The sequence below is a fragment of the Lontra canadensis genome, unplaced genomic scaffold, assembly GCF_010015895.1.
Source record: "Lontra canadensis isolate GAN:19392208 unplaced genomic scaffold, GSC_riverotter_1.0 scaffold83, whole genome shotgun sequence".
In the NCBI taxonomy this organism is placed as follows: Eukaryota; Metazoa; Chordata; class Mammalia; order Carnivora; family Mustelidae; genus Lontra; species Lontra canadensis.
The window spans coordinates 1,872,060-1,889,973 of record NW_022631077.1 but is presented as its reverse complement, the minus strand read 5'-3'; the positions used below and the strand labels follow the sequence as shown (position 1 = coordinate 1,889,973).

Sequence of the window (17,914 nt, the reverse complement as noted above, 5' to 3'; positions counted from 1 at the left end):
CTTTCTTTCTTTCTTTCTTTCTTTCTTTCTTTCTTTCTTTCTTTCTTCTTTTTCACCTAGTCCTAGCTTAGATTTCATTTCTATAGCGCCTCTCATGCCTTGTTTCTCACCTGGAGATATCCAGTTCCTATTTTTTCTCTGTTCTGTTGGTGTATATGGTAAAGTTAATTGCTTATCTATGTGCCCTCCTTCTAGATGGTAAGTTCTGAGTGTGGGGCCTTCTGCTTTTTCATCTTTGTATTCTAGTTGTTAGGCACTGAACTTGACCATATTAGACACTCAGTAGGTAGCTTTTTAGAGAACAGGAGGAAGATATACAAGGTGTCTTAATAGTAACTGATATTAGAAAATACTTTGTAGAAATAGGTAATGGAAATGGGGAATATTGAGGGGATTTTTTTTTTAAGATTTTATTTATTTATTTGACACAGAGAGAGAGAGAGATCACAAGTAGGCAGAGAGGCAGGCAGAGAGGGAGGGGGAAGCAGGCTCCCTACCGATCAGAGAGCCTGATGTGGGGCTCGATCCCAGGACCCTGAGATCATGACCTGAGCTGAAGGCAGAGGCTTAACCCACTGAGCCACCCAGGTGCCCTGAGGGGATTTTTTTAATAAAAATGTTTCCTAAACCAAAATTGGCCTGATCATATAATAGTGATGATATTTAGTGAGGACATCCCTTGTACAGAGACTAATTAAGTATTTGAGTTGATTTTCAAAAAACTAAAAATTTGAATTATTTTAATAATTTTTGTTACTGTTTTTTTTTGTTTTTCTTCACAGAGGATCTTCGGAAGTATGTCACTACTATGGTATGTGTGGCTGTGAATGGTAAACCTGTACTAGGGGTGATACATAAACCATTTTCTGAATATACAGGTAAGAAATGCACTAGAGCTTTCGAGAGTTAATGTTATTAAGTCATACATTTGTAATACTTAACCACCCTATTAGAATCTCAGCTGTAGCTCAGCAATTATTAAAGTCAATCCCCTACCATTCTTACCCTTTTGTTGGATACAGTGAGGATTTTGTCATGGATAATGATAATATATGATGAAGCAGAGCTTTCTAAACTTTCTTTAGTGGTTAGAAACTGACAATGAGAGATAGTCAGTGTTGAGGAGTATAGTTGGGCACAGACTTCCCAGCAGCTGAATTCTTTCTCTTGTGCTGTTGCAGGGGATAAGGTCCAGGCCTCTTAACACATTGATTCCATGTGGGTTCTGAGATTCACCATCAGGGACCTTAGCCAAATCTGTTGTCACATTAGAAAATGAGCTTGATATTGTGGTGGTTAAGGGAATGGCAACTTGGCAGCCTCAGCATCAAAATTAGATGCTGTTAACAGTGGAAGTCTTACTAATCAGGCTAATCCTAGTATAGCACTGGACACTTTTTCAGAGTTCAGTTTCAGAGTTCATTTGACCCTTGCCTACCCCACCTTCTTGATGTAGTCATGTTTGTTAGCTTTGTACAGATGGCAGGTGAGATCTTGGATCGTCATGTTGGGAGTTGAGAGTATAGAATACCATGTCAAAGAGCTTCCCCTGCAGCTCAGAATGACCTTACCCAAAGCCTTTCCAGTGCTAGTGAATACTGGCATGACATTTTGGTATCAGCACAACCATTATGCTGTAGTTTGCTGGAGAGGCTAGCCATGGTCTTCTGAGTAGCAGTGATAGTGTGTGGCCTGTGGTTGCAAGTCCAGAATGATGCCATGAGTCGTCTGGGTAGAGAAGTTGAGGGAAAGAATTAGTGGTGTTAAGTGGTGTTAAGCAATATCACTGACAGCCCGAAGGGACTCATCATAGTTTTAAATTTGCCATTCCCATCATGAACACGGGGCAAACATTATTGCCTTTTAGCTCCACTGTTCTCTAAAGCAATGAGGTTCTTGATGGTGACCGTATCCATTTTGCCATTGCCTGTGTTGAAAAAGGCCTTAATGGCAAGATGTTTTGGGTTGAATAATTCCCCCCTCAAATTCATGTTCACTCCTCTATTAGTTTCCTAGGGTTGCCATAAAAACAAAAAGAAAAAAACCTACAAACTGCGTGTCTTTAAACAACAGATACATAGTCTAACAGAGTTTTGGAGGCTTGAAGGCCTCAAGGTGTTGGCAGAGACGTGCTCTCTTTGAAACCTGTAAGGGAGAGTTCTTCCATGTTTCTCTCTTAGTTTCTAATAGTTTCACAGCAGTCTGTTGTGTTCCTTGGCTTGTGAAGACATCACTCTGTTCTCTGCCTTCAACACCTCATGGCATTCTGCCTATGTCTCTGGGTTACTTCTTACGAAGACACCAGTCATACTGGATGAAAAGCCCACCCTACTCTGCCGTGGCCTTATTTAACTGATTACATCTGCAATAACCCTGTTTGCAAATAAGGTCTGATTCTGCTATGCTGGCGGTTAGTACTCAGTATATCTTTTGAGGGACGGTAAACCCCTAACAGTCAGAACTTCAGAATGTGACCTTATTTGAAAGTCAGGTCTTTACAGATGTGATTAAGGTAAGTTATCAGGATAAGATCATCCTGGATTAGGGTAGGTCCTTAAATCAATGAGAGTGTCCTTATAAGAAACCAGGATTGCTGAGACATGGGGGATTGGATAGGACGGTAGAGGCACAAAGGTAGAGGAGTGATGCATATCAGCCAAGAAACACCAAAGATTGCTGGCAGCTGCTGGAAGCTAGAAGAGAGGCATGGAATGAATTCCCCTTAGAGTGTCCAGAAGTAATAAACCCTACCAGTCCCAGTATCTGGATTTTGGATTGCCAGTACATTTCATGAACTGTGAAATATGTGAGCTTCCAAGACTGAGAAAGTAAATTTCTCTTCTTCTAAGCCACCGTGTTTATGGTAGTTTGTCACGATAGCCCTAGGAAACAAATACACCCAGCATCCATACAGCCAGCTCTGGTGTTTACTCCACCCTTCTCACTGTGCCTCAGTGTGTGGCTGACACTGCATAAAAAGGCTGGCTGTCAAGTGGACAGAAATGGAGACAAGGTTAATTTTTGACTACTCTTAAAACTTACTTGCTTTGCGGAATACTTTGTATCTCAGATTCCAGGTCCTCTGAGATTGGCTGAACATAGACCAAATCTCTTTTGTGTTAATCTGACCTTATATCTTCTTTTCATAATTCATATAGTTTTTGCAGTTAACAATTAGATGAGCTGTAAAGAATTTATGTCATTATTGCATCAGTGCGCCTTACAATTAATTATGTAATTGTTTTATGGTTTGTGGGTTGCTTTCACATATTTCCTTTAATCCTTACTGCATAAGTGAGGCTACAGGTTAGGCTACTAATTTAGGCTGTTGTAATACAGTGCACCAGAATAAGAGAGTTTGAACAAAATAGTTGATTTCTCTCTTCTCTAACAGTCCATATGCAAACAGATCAGGCATGCAGGCTATTCTCTTTTGTTGCCTTGCCTTGCTAAATTTTGGTGCCCCCTTCTGCTTGACTGAGGATGGCTCTCTGGTTTATCCACATTTCACCAGTGAAGAGGATCAAAGGGAGACGTGGACATTTTCTGCTAAGGGTTTGTCCTGTAAGTTGCATGCATCACTTCAGCTCATATCCCATCAACCAAAACGTAGCTTGAACCCAGCCGTAGGGGAGGTTATGAAATGTGGTCTTTATTTTTCAGTGGCCATCCAAGCTTCCAGTTTAAGGCTTCTGTCACTTAGGGAGAATAGATCAAGTGGATATTAGAGCATAACTTAATTTAGCAGTATTGCTACACTTAGTATAACACATGAGAGAAGGGTACACTTACTAATACTACCACTTACAGATGAGAAAATGAGACTTAGAAGTTTGATACATTCCTCAAGGTCATCCAGCTAAATTAGAGGAGGAAGCAACCTTAGGAATTTTATGCAATTCAATATATCACACCACTTTCATAATAACTCAACAATTCCTAACATTTGTATAGTGGTTAACTATTTGCAATAAACTAAATTATCTCATTTGAACCTTGTGATAACTCTGTGAGACAAAGATAAATGTTGTTATTTTTGTTTTTTTATAGATGGGAAAAGGGGCTTAGCAAAGTTCTTATGAAAGCCACATAGTTCCTAATGTTACAGCAAGAGCTAACCACTCCTTATGAATATCACACATTTGTTTAGTATTTTCACAGTTTATGAAGTCTATTGACATAAATTCATTTCAGCCTCAAAATCACTCTGGAAAGTATATAAAAGAGGAATTATAGTGACTTTCAATTAAAGAAAGAAAAATAGGCATGTAAAGTTTAAGTCTTTGAAGTCCTTTTTTTTTTCTTTTTTCCTTTCCTTTTCTTTCTTTCCTCCCTTCCTTCCTTCCTTCCTCCTTCCTTTCTAAATTGAAGTATAGTTGACTCATTTTTTGATAGTGTTCCTCATTGCCTATCTATATCAGTTAGGGTTGCATTTATCTGTATACAGATAAGTAAGTTTTATTTTTCTCATGTAGTGAAGATGGGCAAATGGCAGGAAGGTTCAGTTTATGATACTGTTAAGCACCTGAATCTTCTTTTTGCCTTTTTCCCTTAGAAGGTAGCTTTTTGTTTGCTTGCTTACAAAGATGGGTGTTTCTAGTTTCCATGGTTTTCTTCCAGGCTGGAAGAAAGGGGAAAGAAGAGGGACAAAAGATCTATCCCAGATATTCTTTGTATTAGGAAGGAGTAACTTTAAGCCCTCTGCTCCATCTCATTAGCCAAATGTCACATGGCCCCATTAGCTGCAAACAGCCTGCTACTCCAGAGAGAATTAGAATCATAGTAAAGGAAATGAAGAGGAAGTTGGTACTGGATAGGCGAGGAGATTCACATTCTTTGGGTCCTGATTTCCACATCTGTTCATTTTAGGGGTGGGAGAATAAGGATCATAAAAAATGCCCATTTAAAAAAAAATTTGTTCCATGAGACTATGTATCCCCTCCCCGTAGAGTCTTAACCTCCTCTAAAATAAAAAAGCCCAAAGTTTCTACTTAGGAACAGCTTGTGTTTCAAAATGGTTTCTGTAAGTTTTAAGAAAATGCCCTGTTCTTCTGTGATGCTGCTAAGTTGTTCAGTATGCTGGAACAAAGGCACTTGCTAGTCAGCAAACATTCTAGAAGAATCAGTAAGTCCTTAATTAGGTGTGGGGTGACCTTCTGTTCCTGGATCGAAGGTGTGTTTGGCTTGTGTTCTCTTTTTGGACTGTTATTTTCAGATCCAGACTGTATATTGATGTTGGCAGAGTACCAACTATCAAGTATTATATGCTAACCAGAATTTAGCTACACTTGACTATAATGGGAGCTAGATAGTATTGTTGTTGGCAGCAGGTAGAGCAAAACTGATCAAAATCCTTACCAGACTTAATTAGAAGTAGTTCACTGAGTTCAAAATCCTAAGAAGCAACAGGTACTTAAATAGTATTTTAACAAAGTAATATATAAATATATGAGTGTAATAGTATATCCATGCAGTGGAAATTTGCAGCCAAGTTATAATGTCTGAAATATGTAGCAAAGTACCAGTCACTTTTTATTTCCCACTCAACTTTTTTTTTTTTAAGCATATCCTCAGATAGAGTAAACACATTGTTAGCTGCTATTTTACCTTTTCATGATTACCTTGTCATCATCATCAATCATTTAAGCACCTACTGAATTTTTTTAAAGTGCTTGAAATAATTTGTCCATGTATGTGTTAGGACAGAATTTATTGAAATTCTGTAACATGAAATACATTTTTAAAATATTAAATTACTAATTCTTATCTGAGATTATTCTGGTACTAAGATAGGCTATCTTTATTCTCTTACACAATACTGACCTCTAGAGATGCAGCACTGTAAATTCATTTCTTAATAAAACCATGTTTTTACTGATCATTTCTAAAGAGAATTGAGGGGTTTTTTTGTTTTGCTTTCTCCTTTCTCATTTTTTAACTGCTTTGTGGATAATTTCAAACAAACATAAAATTGTACAGAATTTTCATATGCTCTTTCATCAAGATTTAACAGTTGAACATTTCTTTATATTTGCTTTTTTTTAATGTACTTAAAATTACAAGGATTGTGACATTTTATGCCTATATATGTCACTATGCATCTCTTAATATACTATTAATGTAATACTATTTTTTGTACTATTATGAATATAATAATATAATTAACGTTTATTCCCTAATTGATCCCATATTCACATTTCCTCCAGTTGTTTCTAAAGTGGATTTTATAACTGGTTACTTCAAACCAAGATCTAGTCAAGTAATATGCATTTTTTTTTTTTTTTTTTGGTGGTTTTGTTAAGTTCTCTTAATCTAGAACAACCTCCAGTCCTGTTCTTCCCCATGACATTGACATGTTGAGGTCAACTTAGTTGTTACATAATGTCCTGCTTTTTGGACTCTTCTGATTATTTCCTCAGAGTGTCATTTAACTTATTTACTTTTCATCATTTTTTTCTTATAAAATGCAAATTAGATCTGAAGTCTTGATTGGATTAAGGTTGATTTTTGTCAAGAATACACTGTAGATTTTCTTCATGTATTTCCTACTGCATCATTTTATATGACATAAATATCTAGTCTCATTATTAGTGATGCTGTAAGATGGTTCAAGTGGTCTTGACCAGATCTCTGTTATAAATTATTTTGATTCCCTTGCTACCAGCAAGTAGTCTGGAGAAATATTTTGGCACCATTTGAAATCGGGATTCTATTTATCGTTTCACAGAATAATTTTAAGATCTATTAAAGACGTGAAATGGGATTTTCTAATTCTGTTGTATTTTCTATGCATGAGCTGGAATTCTACTGAGATATTTCTTCCATCAGCTGGAGTTACTTTTTTATCCTTAAAGGTAGTTCCTGTTAGGAAGACAAAATACATGTTTAACTTTTTTTCTTCACCAATTTCAAAGTAAGGACTTAGGGTAAAAACTACCTCCAGGGGGAACAAATGTTATTTTTTCGATGAAGAGCAGACTTTGCCTTTATTTTTTTGATATCCTTAAAGTCTCATGGATTTTTGTATATTCACTGCTATTCAAACTACAGATACTGATTTTTAAGTTAAATCTGTTTTTTTCTTTGCCCACTTTTACTAACTATATATATGCCTTTTTGTTTAAATGCCATTATATGGTCCTTTGCCTTAGGTGTCTCCTCTGTTGGTTCTCCCCTATGAGCAACAATGAAATCAACTTATTTTAGGCTCCTTGACTACCATCCCATTTTAGTAAGTCATATATTTTTTGATATGTGTGTTTCTGCTGTTCAGCTCTTCTGATTTAAATGGTATCCTTTGACTCTCACAAGTCAACTGTGAGATAACATTGACACACTTTTATTCTTCCACCTGTATTCCTATCTTTGGTTTTCTCTTAAATCCACAGTTAAATTTATTCAGTGTTGACCAACAGTGCTTTTGCTAAGAGATCTTCAGTCATCTTTTGGTTGGATAAAACTTGTCCTCTAGTAGATTACTTTAGGAGAGCTAGCTCATCCAGGTCATATTACGTGAGTTCTCACGTTAAAAGCTTTTTCTGTAACCTTCATTCTTGAAAGACTCTCAGCTACTTATAGACTCTTTGGTTTAGACTCTGTGTCCTTATAAATTTACTCTAATAAATTACCATAAACTAGAGGGCTTAAAACAGCAGAAATTTATTTTTTCACAGTTCTGAGGGCCAGAAGTCTGATAGCATGTTGTTGGCAGTGTTGTGTGCCCTCTGAAAGCTCAAGGAAAGAATCTTCCCTTGCCTCTTCCAGCTTCCGGTAGCTCCAGGTGTTCATTGACATGCCTTGATTTATAGACATACCACTCCAGTTCGTACCTCCAGTTCACATTCTCCTGGTATATATTTCTCTGTCATCTGTTTTTATACGGGCCCGCTCTAATCCAATATGACCTCAACTTGAATTATATCTGCAAAGACCCTATATCCAAATGAGGTCATATTCTGAAGGTTCCCGTCGACTGGAATTTTAGTAGGACACTGATCACTCACTATACACTTTTTTTCTTGGGTAGAAACTGTTGGACTGATAAAGTATCTGTGTGGGTGTATGTTGAAGCTTATTGGCAGAAAAGCTGATAATCTGATATCCTTTCCTTTGTGAGTAGCTCAGACTTCTGTGTCTATTAACCCTCTCTCTGGTCCCCTTTACCTGTTTGCTTGTTTCACTTATTTTTTGCTTTTCTCATTGCTTGCTGTGCTTTTCAATCAATCTGTTGCCTTTCTGTGTATCCTGTGATCTAGTGCTAAGTCTTAAATGATTTTGTCTTTTTGTTGTTGTTTGCAGTTTCTTTCCTGTATTATGTGAGTTCCCATTTCATATCTTCTATCTTTCCTGAGTTATTTTTTGTTCCATAGTGTTTTTGTTGTTGTTGCTTATTTATTTTTAATTGTCTTCGAATGTTGTGTTAGTTTTACTCTGCTTTAGAGAAATTTTCAAGTAGCCTGAAATGTTTTAACCTTCATTGATTGTGTTTTCTTCTTAGACTTCTCAGTGGACATTGCAGTTGTACATATTTCTTACATTTGGGCCGGCCACCGGCAGTAGATGGGAAGGTGGCAGAAAAGGAGTTTGGGTTGTTGTCAGTTCAGGAAATTTCTTTTCTGTTAGAGCGAGGAAGGCATTATCTTTATTATCAGTCACCTTTTTTGTTTTCGCTTGTCTGGATCTTGTCTTGTTTTAGTAAAGTCCTTATCTTCAACCCGTTCTTTTCTTCTGCTTGCTGTCTTCCATTTGTCTCATGGGACACTTTCTGAAAGATGTTGTATGTCGTCTGGTCTGTTGTGAGAACTTGACTTTGGCTCTGTGTCTTCTCCAGGCCTCCTCTTACAACTGCTCTGTTGCCATATCTCGGGCCTACTTTCAGTAGTTCTCATTTTAGATGGGACCTTTTTCTTCTGGGGAGAAATCCTGGCTGTTCTCTGAGTCCTACCACCACTGAGAGGCCTCCACCCTCTTGGCACTTCTGTGAAGCTCCTGCCGTATTCCCCACACTGGGCTCAGCTCTGGCACTCATTCTACTGATCTTCGGTATTTACTTCCCTCTTTTTCATAAATTTGTGTTCATGACTGTTCTTCACCTCCTTCTTATTCTTTAGCTATTGATTAAGGGTGGTGTTATTTGCTCTTCTTGTTGCAGTGTATGGTTTTCAGAAAGAAGTATGAGAGGAGTCCAAAAGACTGCCGTCATCCTTGGGCAGCTCAGAAACCCAGACACTCTGTTCATTTTTCTTATTTTTTCCTGCAGCCGGGAGTAAGTGGTAATGCAGCTGCTTTCATTGCTAGCCATGGTGGACTGTGTTTTACCCCATAGTGAGTGACTGCTAGAACAACAGTCTAATTGGGATAATTCTGAGTAAGTTTATTTTCTTGTATAGCTTGGTGTAGTTAGTGAAGAAAAATATTTCAGGCCATTTCTAGGGTCTCCTCACCTTCTTAGAAGTTTCTGTTTTATTTTGAAATCTAGAGCATTTTCTTTTTATATTCTCATGATAATACAGATGTGTAAATCTAACTCACCTCTCTGTTTTATGTTTATCATTGAAACCATAAATATATCAGAAGTAGATAGGAGGAGAAAACAGTAGGAGGAGAAATAGTAAGGGAGAGAAAATAGGAGGAGGAAAAAACCTGTTTTAAATTTTGAATTATTCAGCGTAACTAGTTGTCTTTATGTCCTAGGTTGTCATAGTTGAGTTCCCCAGGAACTGGACTTTGGGGATGGAGATTAGCATGCAGGATATTCAGGAAAGAGTACCTTGGGATCAAAGTTGTGTAAGGTAGGGAAGGAAGCCAGATTAGGTACAGAGAGATAATTGATGCAGTATTATTTAGCACCTCACTGGGAGGTGGAACCTGGGAGTTCTTAAGCCAAGTTTTTAGTAGTCATTATCTCTGGTTGGGCAGGATTACATGGTCTTTTTAGCTTTGTCTTAATATTTGCCTATCTTAATGTATAAAAATGTTAAATATTACTTGCTCTCAGAAAAAAAAGTATTTCTATTTTCGGGGAGAACATACAAGTAATTCTGGGGAAAAGGATATTTTGTTGGTCAATTCTTGGTACTTTGAGTTCCTGTTTCAAAAGGTTTCAGTGCTACTAATGAATATTATATTTCCTTTTCAGCTTGGGCAATGGTAGACGGTGGGTCCAATGTGAAAGCCCGCACTTCCTACAATGAGAAGACCCCAAGGATCGTAGTGTCACGCTCACATTCAGGAATGGTCAAACAGGTTGCTCTTCAGACTTTTGGAAACCAGACTACCATTATCCCAGCTGGTGGTGCTGGTACGTTCCAACTCCCCTGTAGTGCCTGGGGACAGTGTCCCAGAAAGGTTAAGGCTTATGTCGAGAGAAAGATTTCATATTCCTGTGCTTGGGAAAAAAGTGAGAATGGAGAGTGTACTTTGCAGACAGGCATGGTCTCCTACTTGGTTATCTCTAGGGTAAGATTTCAGTCACACGTGCCTTCTTGTTAGAAAGGACCTCATAGCTGCGCCTGGGTGGCTCATTAGGGTGAGCGTCCATGTTGATTTCCCTGCTTGGTGGGGGGGCCTGCTGCTCCCTCTCCCTCTTTCTGCTACTCCCCCTGCTTGTGCATGTGCGCGCTCTCTCTCTCTCTCACTGTGAAATAGATAAATAAAATCTTTAAAAAAAAAAAAAGGGGGGGGGCACCTGGGTGGCTCAGTGGGTTAAAGCCTCTGCCTTCGGCTCAGGTCGTGATCCCGGGGTCCTGAGATCGAGCCCTGCATCAGGCTCTCTGCTCAGCCGGGAGCCTGCTTCCCTGCCTCTCTCTCTGCCTGCCTCTCTGCCTACTTGTGATCTCTGTCTGTCAAATAAATAAATAAAATCTTTAAAAAAAAAAAAACAAAGGAAAGAATGAAACCACCTCACTGTAGGGCCAATAGACTCACTACAGTGACTGCTGTTCCTTAAATACTACAAAAGCATCTTCATGTCAGTGATGTATCAGCAACAGTGGTTTTATATATGATGTAATTTCAAAGTAATTGTGCTGTTAGGATAACTGTAGGACTATCAGGGAGAGAAGGGAAGATCAAGCACAGTCCCATGCTCCCTGTGGCCCCAAGATGCCAGGGATCCTCATAAGTATTACTAGGATGACTAAACCCTGGGCACTTGTAACACCTGTGAACTCCTCAGCTTGTATGTCTGGGATGAGCCAGAGTCTGGGAGCCACTCTGCTTACTGTATGTTCTGCTCTGTTTTATTACCTGTTGCTGATCAGGGGTCATCTTACTTTTTCTTAAAGGCCGGAGAGTAAATATTTCAGGCTTTATGAGCCACGTGTAGACTCTCTTGCCTACTATTCTTGGATTTTTGTTTTGTCATCACGCTTTAAAAATATGAAAACCATTCACAGCTTGAGGGTTGTACTGAAATAGTGCATGACCTGGATTTAGCTCACAGGCCATTTGCCTGCCCTTGTTTTGAGTGCTGTTTAATATGACAGAAGTGTTTTAATTCAAATAAATAAGAAATTATAGTCGGAAATGTGTGTTTGAAAACCTTTTCACTACAATAATAAAGGGAAGAGCAATGCTTATTAACTTTTAAGCCTAATAGTTTTAATTTAGTCATTACATATATGTACCTTACTTAGTATGACTTTATTATTTCCCTGTAAGCCCTCTGTTAATGTTGGTTAGGAAGGGTAATGTTCAGAATACCCAGTATGAATGGGATAAACCAGATTCAAGATCTGTTTTTTTCTCTTTGTTTAATTATTTTTAAAAAATTCTGCCTCATCAAAAAAAAAAAAAATTCTGCTTCATTACAAAAAAGGCTTAAGATTGTTTTATTTTGTCTTCTTTCAAATCCATTGTTCCTAGAAATTCAGATGAAATCCGTGGGTATTTAGCTTCAGTATAGTATTCCATAGGAAATGATATACAGTGAATGTAAAAACATTCACAAAGTAGATTTAAATTTAAAAGATTAGATGTGTATTTGGTTACACTTGAGAATAGCTTTGTGAAGTCCTTTATATATTTTTTGCTCATTTGGATTTAATGTCTGCACTGTTAACTTTCTTGAAAAAAGAACAAAACTATTTTTTAAATAATTTTAGATTTCACAGTTGTAGAGATAGTATAGAGAACTCCTGCCTGTTGTGTGCTGTTATTCTTCACAATTACTCTTAAAAAGTAAGCTACTTTTTAAATCTTTTGAGTCGTAATCTAAATTCTTTGTTTACCTTTTAGGTTATAAAGTTTTAGCACTCTTGGATGTGCCTGATAAAAGTCAAGAAAAAGCTGATCTATATATCCATGTGACATATATCAAAAAATGGGATATATGTGCTGGCAATGCCATCTTAAAAGCCCTTGGGGGGCATATGACTACCCTGAGTGGTGAAGAAATCAGTTACACTGGTTCCGACGGCATTGAAGGAGGGCTTCTTGCTAGCATCAGAATGAACCACCAAGCTCTGGTCAGAAAACTCCCAGATCTAGAGAAGACAGGACATAAATAAGCAAAGGCAATCACAGATCACAGCTCTTCCTCAGTTGAACAGTCATCGTGAAGCATCTGGGGGCTTCAAACGCATCGGTGGAGACTCTGCATGGTTAAGGCCATCCTGAACTTTTTAAGTATTTATGAAGCATCAGAGACTTACTGTCCCTGTAATAGGATGCAAGATCAGGGAAAGTGGGTTGCTTCGTGTCTCAAGTATTGTCTTTATTTTTGAGACTATTTTCGTATGGTTGTCCTACACAAGGCGCGTGCACACACATGCGCACACGCACACACACACACACACACACAATTTGTGAATTAAAATCTATAGCTGAGTCTGCATTGTTATGAGTCACCATTTTCACACAACATCATGAATCTTCACTATTTGTTAGTACATTCATACAGAATTGGGCTGAAGAAAGGATTGATTTTATGTAGATTTAATACTACTTTACAGTTGTAGCTCATTGAAAATAAAGTAATTGGGGGTTTTTACCCCTAATTCAGATGGAAAGCACAAGAAGCCACACATTCATTAATATGCAACAAATGCTCTATTTATCTGTTGTTACTGAATATTTCTTATGGATTAAAAAAGAAAAAAACTTAAATTGTTTTTTTTTTCTTTGAAATTTTAATAATAAGTTCACCAGCTAGTCGAGAATATAGCTATATGATGATTGCGTTGTAATTGTAGTTTCTATGTGTGTATTTTTGTTTTGTTTTTTGTTTTGGTACAGAAAAGTGTATTTGTACCCATGGGTCCAACATTCCTGTCATCTTACTCTTGATTTTTGTTTGCTCTGTGGACATTGCATGGTCCCATCCTTTCCCTCCTAACCAACATTTAGTCTTTAACATGTAAGGTTTGGATTAAGGTTTCAGGGTTAGCATTAGGATTTTGGTACATTTTCTCCTTAGGGATAAATTATGCACTATAAGAATATAAATTATTCTGTTAGTTGAGTCATTTAATATTACACAAATTGAGCTAGCTTTCATTATTTTCAAAAGTTTTAGTACTTTTTAAAAACTTTGCCAGGTTTGTATGTAGAGGTTCTGCCCTTACCAAGAATGATTTATGGTTGCTTTCACCATTAATAAATGGATCTGATCTAATCTCAAAGCAGTAATTTTTAAGTTATTTTAATGTTTCTTTTCAGATTAAAATAACAAAGGTTAATGTTACTTTTTGATTAATTTTTCTCTTAATTCAGTAGGCAGAATCTGATTGGAAGAAAGGTGGCGTATTCACTGTGTCACTATAATTAGATCCTTGTTTTGTGAACTTTCATTGGGATGTTGGATTTCTGTTAGTATGTTATCTGGAAACTTCATGTAAACAGTACCGTTCTTTCATGTGACTTTGATGTCCTTGTATTTTATAATATACTGATTAGAGGGGAAGGGGTTTGCTCATTGCTTTCTTCTTCCCTTTCTTTAAAACAACTTTCCATTTCTTTTCCTATCTTGGAGGTAAAATTGACCAAAGAATGGACATCCTCTTCTGGTGGAATGTGCATACGACTTTAGGCCTGAGTTTTATATAGTCTCCAGAGTCCTTTCATTCCTCCTTAGGAACTGAATTTAGTACAAAGCACATGTTTCCACCCAGTCTCTAGCAACTGGTCACAGACCTGAAAGTGTAGTGGGCCTCGATAGGTCGGATTTGGTTCAGTGAAAATTCATACAAAGTTTAGGTAGTTGGAACACTTGATATTTAAACAGGACTTAGGGGAGTCAGAATAGAATATTGGAGACCTCATCTTTTTACTTTGCAATGAAACAATATTTTTTTCCTCAGGAGAGATGGCAGAGGAGGCATATACTATTTTCAGAGTCCATGGTATAAGCATTTATTTTAATTGTAGTGTGTCAGACATGGGGCAAGAAGACTGGCATATTAAGAAGTGGCATTTAATTGGAGTTTTTAAAAAAATATTACATGGAAACTTTAATGGAAATGAAACAAGATCATATTATTAAGCATGATCGCTTTCGTTTTATTTTTAATTCCATTAATCTGCATGTAGATAATGACTTTGCGAAGGGCTTATGTTGTGTACAAAAATTAAGATATTGGCTGACAGATTAATGCATTATTTTTATAATTTGTTGGGTATAGTCTAGTTACTAATGGTTTTTATGTGGTTTTGTAGAAAATTCATTTTTAATTTTTTTTGTTTCTAAGAGATAATGTACATTACAGAACTAATATAAGTACAAAGAACAGTATTTATATTTATTAATGTGAGACATTATCATGCCAGAACATACCAGTAAAACACCATGAATAAGTGAGGCATGTACTATCTCCCAGAATTACATAAATACAATTACTTCTAAAATGTAGCAAAATAACTAGAGTTGAACTTTTAGCGAGCCTCACCTCCCCAACTCCTGGTCTTCCCTTTCCTTTATCTTTGCCCTCATTTAGAGCACAATGTTCCCTTAACCTTGAGTTTTTCACATCACATTTAGTAAAAGTAGTGGCATCTGTAACTTCAGTATATATTAGCTGTCCCTTTGCTCTGCCTTTCGTCTCTACCTCATTCCCTGGCTCCGCAGCCTGTTGATGTTCTTCTGTATCTGCCCGTCTTTCTGGACCAGTACTCTCCCCCAAAACTTAACCCCTGAATTCTCTCCTAGACTTACTTCTTTCAAGATTGACTGCTGAAATATTATGGTAGAACTGAGTTAAGTTCTTAGGGAGATGAACCTGGGCAAGAATTCTGGTTGACCGTCACTTCTCAAAGATGTTCTCAAAAGGTAAAGGAAAATCACCTTCAAAACCACAAAGATTTACACAATCGAGTCTAATCCAGTGCTTCTGTCTTTACAAAGCATTTCTTCAGATTCTTTCTTCACAGAATGAAAATGCAGAAGATACAAGAATTAGGTATATAAGCCTGCTAATGAAAACCCTTCTTTTTCTGTTAGCTTTCATACTTGTGTCCCTATTTCAGTTGAGATTACAAAGGGCCTACAAGATGGGTCATATCTGGTATTCAATTGTCCTCTTTCCTCTAATTTTTTTTTCTAGATTTTATTATTTTTCTGGATTTTAAATCAGCATTCAGATGAATTGTTTACGGCTATATGATGAAGCTAATAGAGTTTTAGTTCATGTGTTTTAAGTAATTTGCAATTGTGCAAATTCTGTTCGCTGGGTGCTCCCCTTGAATATTGGGCAAATTGGGTCGGAGGAAGTAGGGTAAGTGGCTGAGAAGAAGGTGGGAAGGAAGAAAGCTCCCGGGAAGGGTAGCAGAGGGAGAATGCAGAGCAAACCTCTGCCCTGAGCCCTGGGATCAGGAACTCTGCCCTTGTCTCAGATGTTCAAAAATTGGATCTCACTTGGGCTTTGAAGGAGACAACTATCTCTGATAGCAAAGCAAAAGTAAAGAAAGCTGGGGTGGCACCACCCCCTGTTCCTCAAGAAAATATCCAGCTTGCCTCTCCTTTGATAACACCTTAAAAATGGCCTTATGGAGGCCATCTTTGGCAGGTTAAAAATAGAATCTACTTGGGTTATTCTAGCTTCAGCTATTTATCTTGGCTCTGTGTTGACTGGTCCTGGACAGAAACTGGTTTTTCATTTTTGATCTTAGTTGAATCTGAGCTATATTATTTGAGTATATGCCTATAAAAAGTCTGTCTTGTAACTGTTGTATAAAATAAACCTAGTCTATGGTTTCATTTTTATTCTAAAAAAAGTTGTGCCTTAACAATAGGGCATTGTATGTTAATAAGGGAAAATAAAATCTTTTTTTAATAGATGGGGAAAATAACTTTTTGCCATTAAAATTTAAGTTCTTGTAACATTTTTAATATTAGAGTTGGGGGAAATTCATTAAAGTTAAATACAATTGATATAAACTTATTTTTGCATAACCTAGCATTTACAACTAAAGTACATTTTTATAAGAAGTGGCATCTTGATGTATATAGATCTGAAATGATACTTCATCCTTTGGTTTTTAATTTGAATTACTACAAGAACAGGATAAGGTATATTTAAAATTTCTTTTTTCTTTTAAATCATTTTAGTGTGCTATTGTATTTGTTCTACTAGTCCTCTGAGTTGCTTTGTTTTTAAAAAAAATAGCTATTCATGATACCATATCAATAATTTATTAATGCTAAAAAATACTACGTGTTATGTGACTTAACAAACGAGAACAGTTCCTGGATTGAAGGGGGGGTGGGGATGGGGCTTCTGATTAGCAGTTACTAAGAGGGCAAGAAGAATTGAACTTTGTATTTCAAAAGAAGTTTTTGGTTTTATGAGGTGCTGTTTATGTAAGATATATATGTTTTTTTAATCAAAGCCTGGCAGGTATTAGCATTCCAATTTACTATTGGTTTCTGTTTTTAAAAGTTATTTTAAAATTGGATAGTGAATTAATTCTGTGGGAAAATGAGATTTATAAAAGAAGTAGGTTTTTTTTTTAAGGTAAAATAATATAAGCCAAACTTGTAGAAGTTAAAGCTGATGAATAATATTCAAGCAACATTACATATTGTGTTTGTAAGTGTTCCCTAAAGTATTATAATTAAGGTTATTTGTATAAATTACAAAAGCAGAAACTGTGATGTTTGATTAGTAGTATGTTCTGTTAAAATTCCTTTTGAGGTATGTTCTACACATATTATTCAGGAAAGACTTGATCATCTTGTATTTTTTTTAAAATAGGAAATACAGCATGCCAAGTCATCATTAGATCAGTTAGCCTAGAAAGACTTAATCTCTCTCCACAAATTATCTCTTCTAAACTGTCTTCATCATTTATGCTGAGTTGAAGAGGTAATGTTTAAGGACTTTAACTCATGTTTAAAAATACGGACTTCTAATTTCCGTGTAGCATTACATCCTCCACTGGCAGGAGCCAAAGCTAGTCTTATAGTCTAACAAGAGAGAGCTTGTTCTGCCATGATGAAATGTGGTGCTCCCAATGGATTTTCCCCCCATTTAATGATGTTACTTAAGCTACTGGATGTATATATACGCATGGGGTTGAGTTTACACATAATGGTGTTTCCTGCTCATGTCCCTGCCTCTTCAAACTTTGTTTTTTTAATAAAACTCACTTCCTGTCGATCTTTTTTCTTATAATGGGCTAACATTGATGAGAGGAATTAAAAATAAATACCTTTGAATACTCCTGCCCTAGTCACACATTTAAAGCTATAGAGGAGCTAGTCCATTTCCTGGTGCCAAGCCATGCTTGGGCACCAGACTTCTCTTGGCATGCTGTATCCTGCCTCACCCACAGCACCAAATTAAGGGGGTCCTGACTTTAATCTCTACTGAGAAGTTAACTCTCCTCCGTGTTTTTAGAGCAGTTATTTTGTACCTCACCTATAGCACTCATTTTTATATGTGCTGTTGTAAATTTCTTAAGGACAGGGATTGTGTCT

The 17,914-nt window shown here is 36.9% G+C and overlaps 1 protein-coding gene across 1 annotated transcript in view; it reads left to right on the top strand.

Moving 5' to 3' along the window:
• BPNT2 (3'(2'), 5'-bisphosphate nucleotidase 2) overlaps window positions 1-13,913 on the top strand; it is a 30,458-nt gene extending 16,545 nt beyond the window's left edge. The window contains exons 3-5 of the mRNA XM_032882594.1: window positions 783-878; window positions 10,139-10,300; window positions 12,238-13,913. Of these exons, the coding sequence (XP_032738485.1) occupies window positions 783-878; window positions 10,139-10,300; window positions 12,238-12,509 (530 nt within the window). The 3' untranslated portion in view covers window positions 12,510-13,913. The remainder of the gene's footprint in view (window positions 1-782; window positions 879-10,138; window positions 10,301-12,237) is intronic.
• Window positions 13,914-17,914: the final 4,001 nt, after the last annotated feature.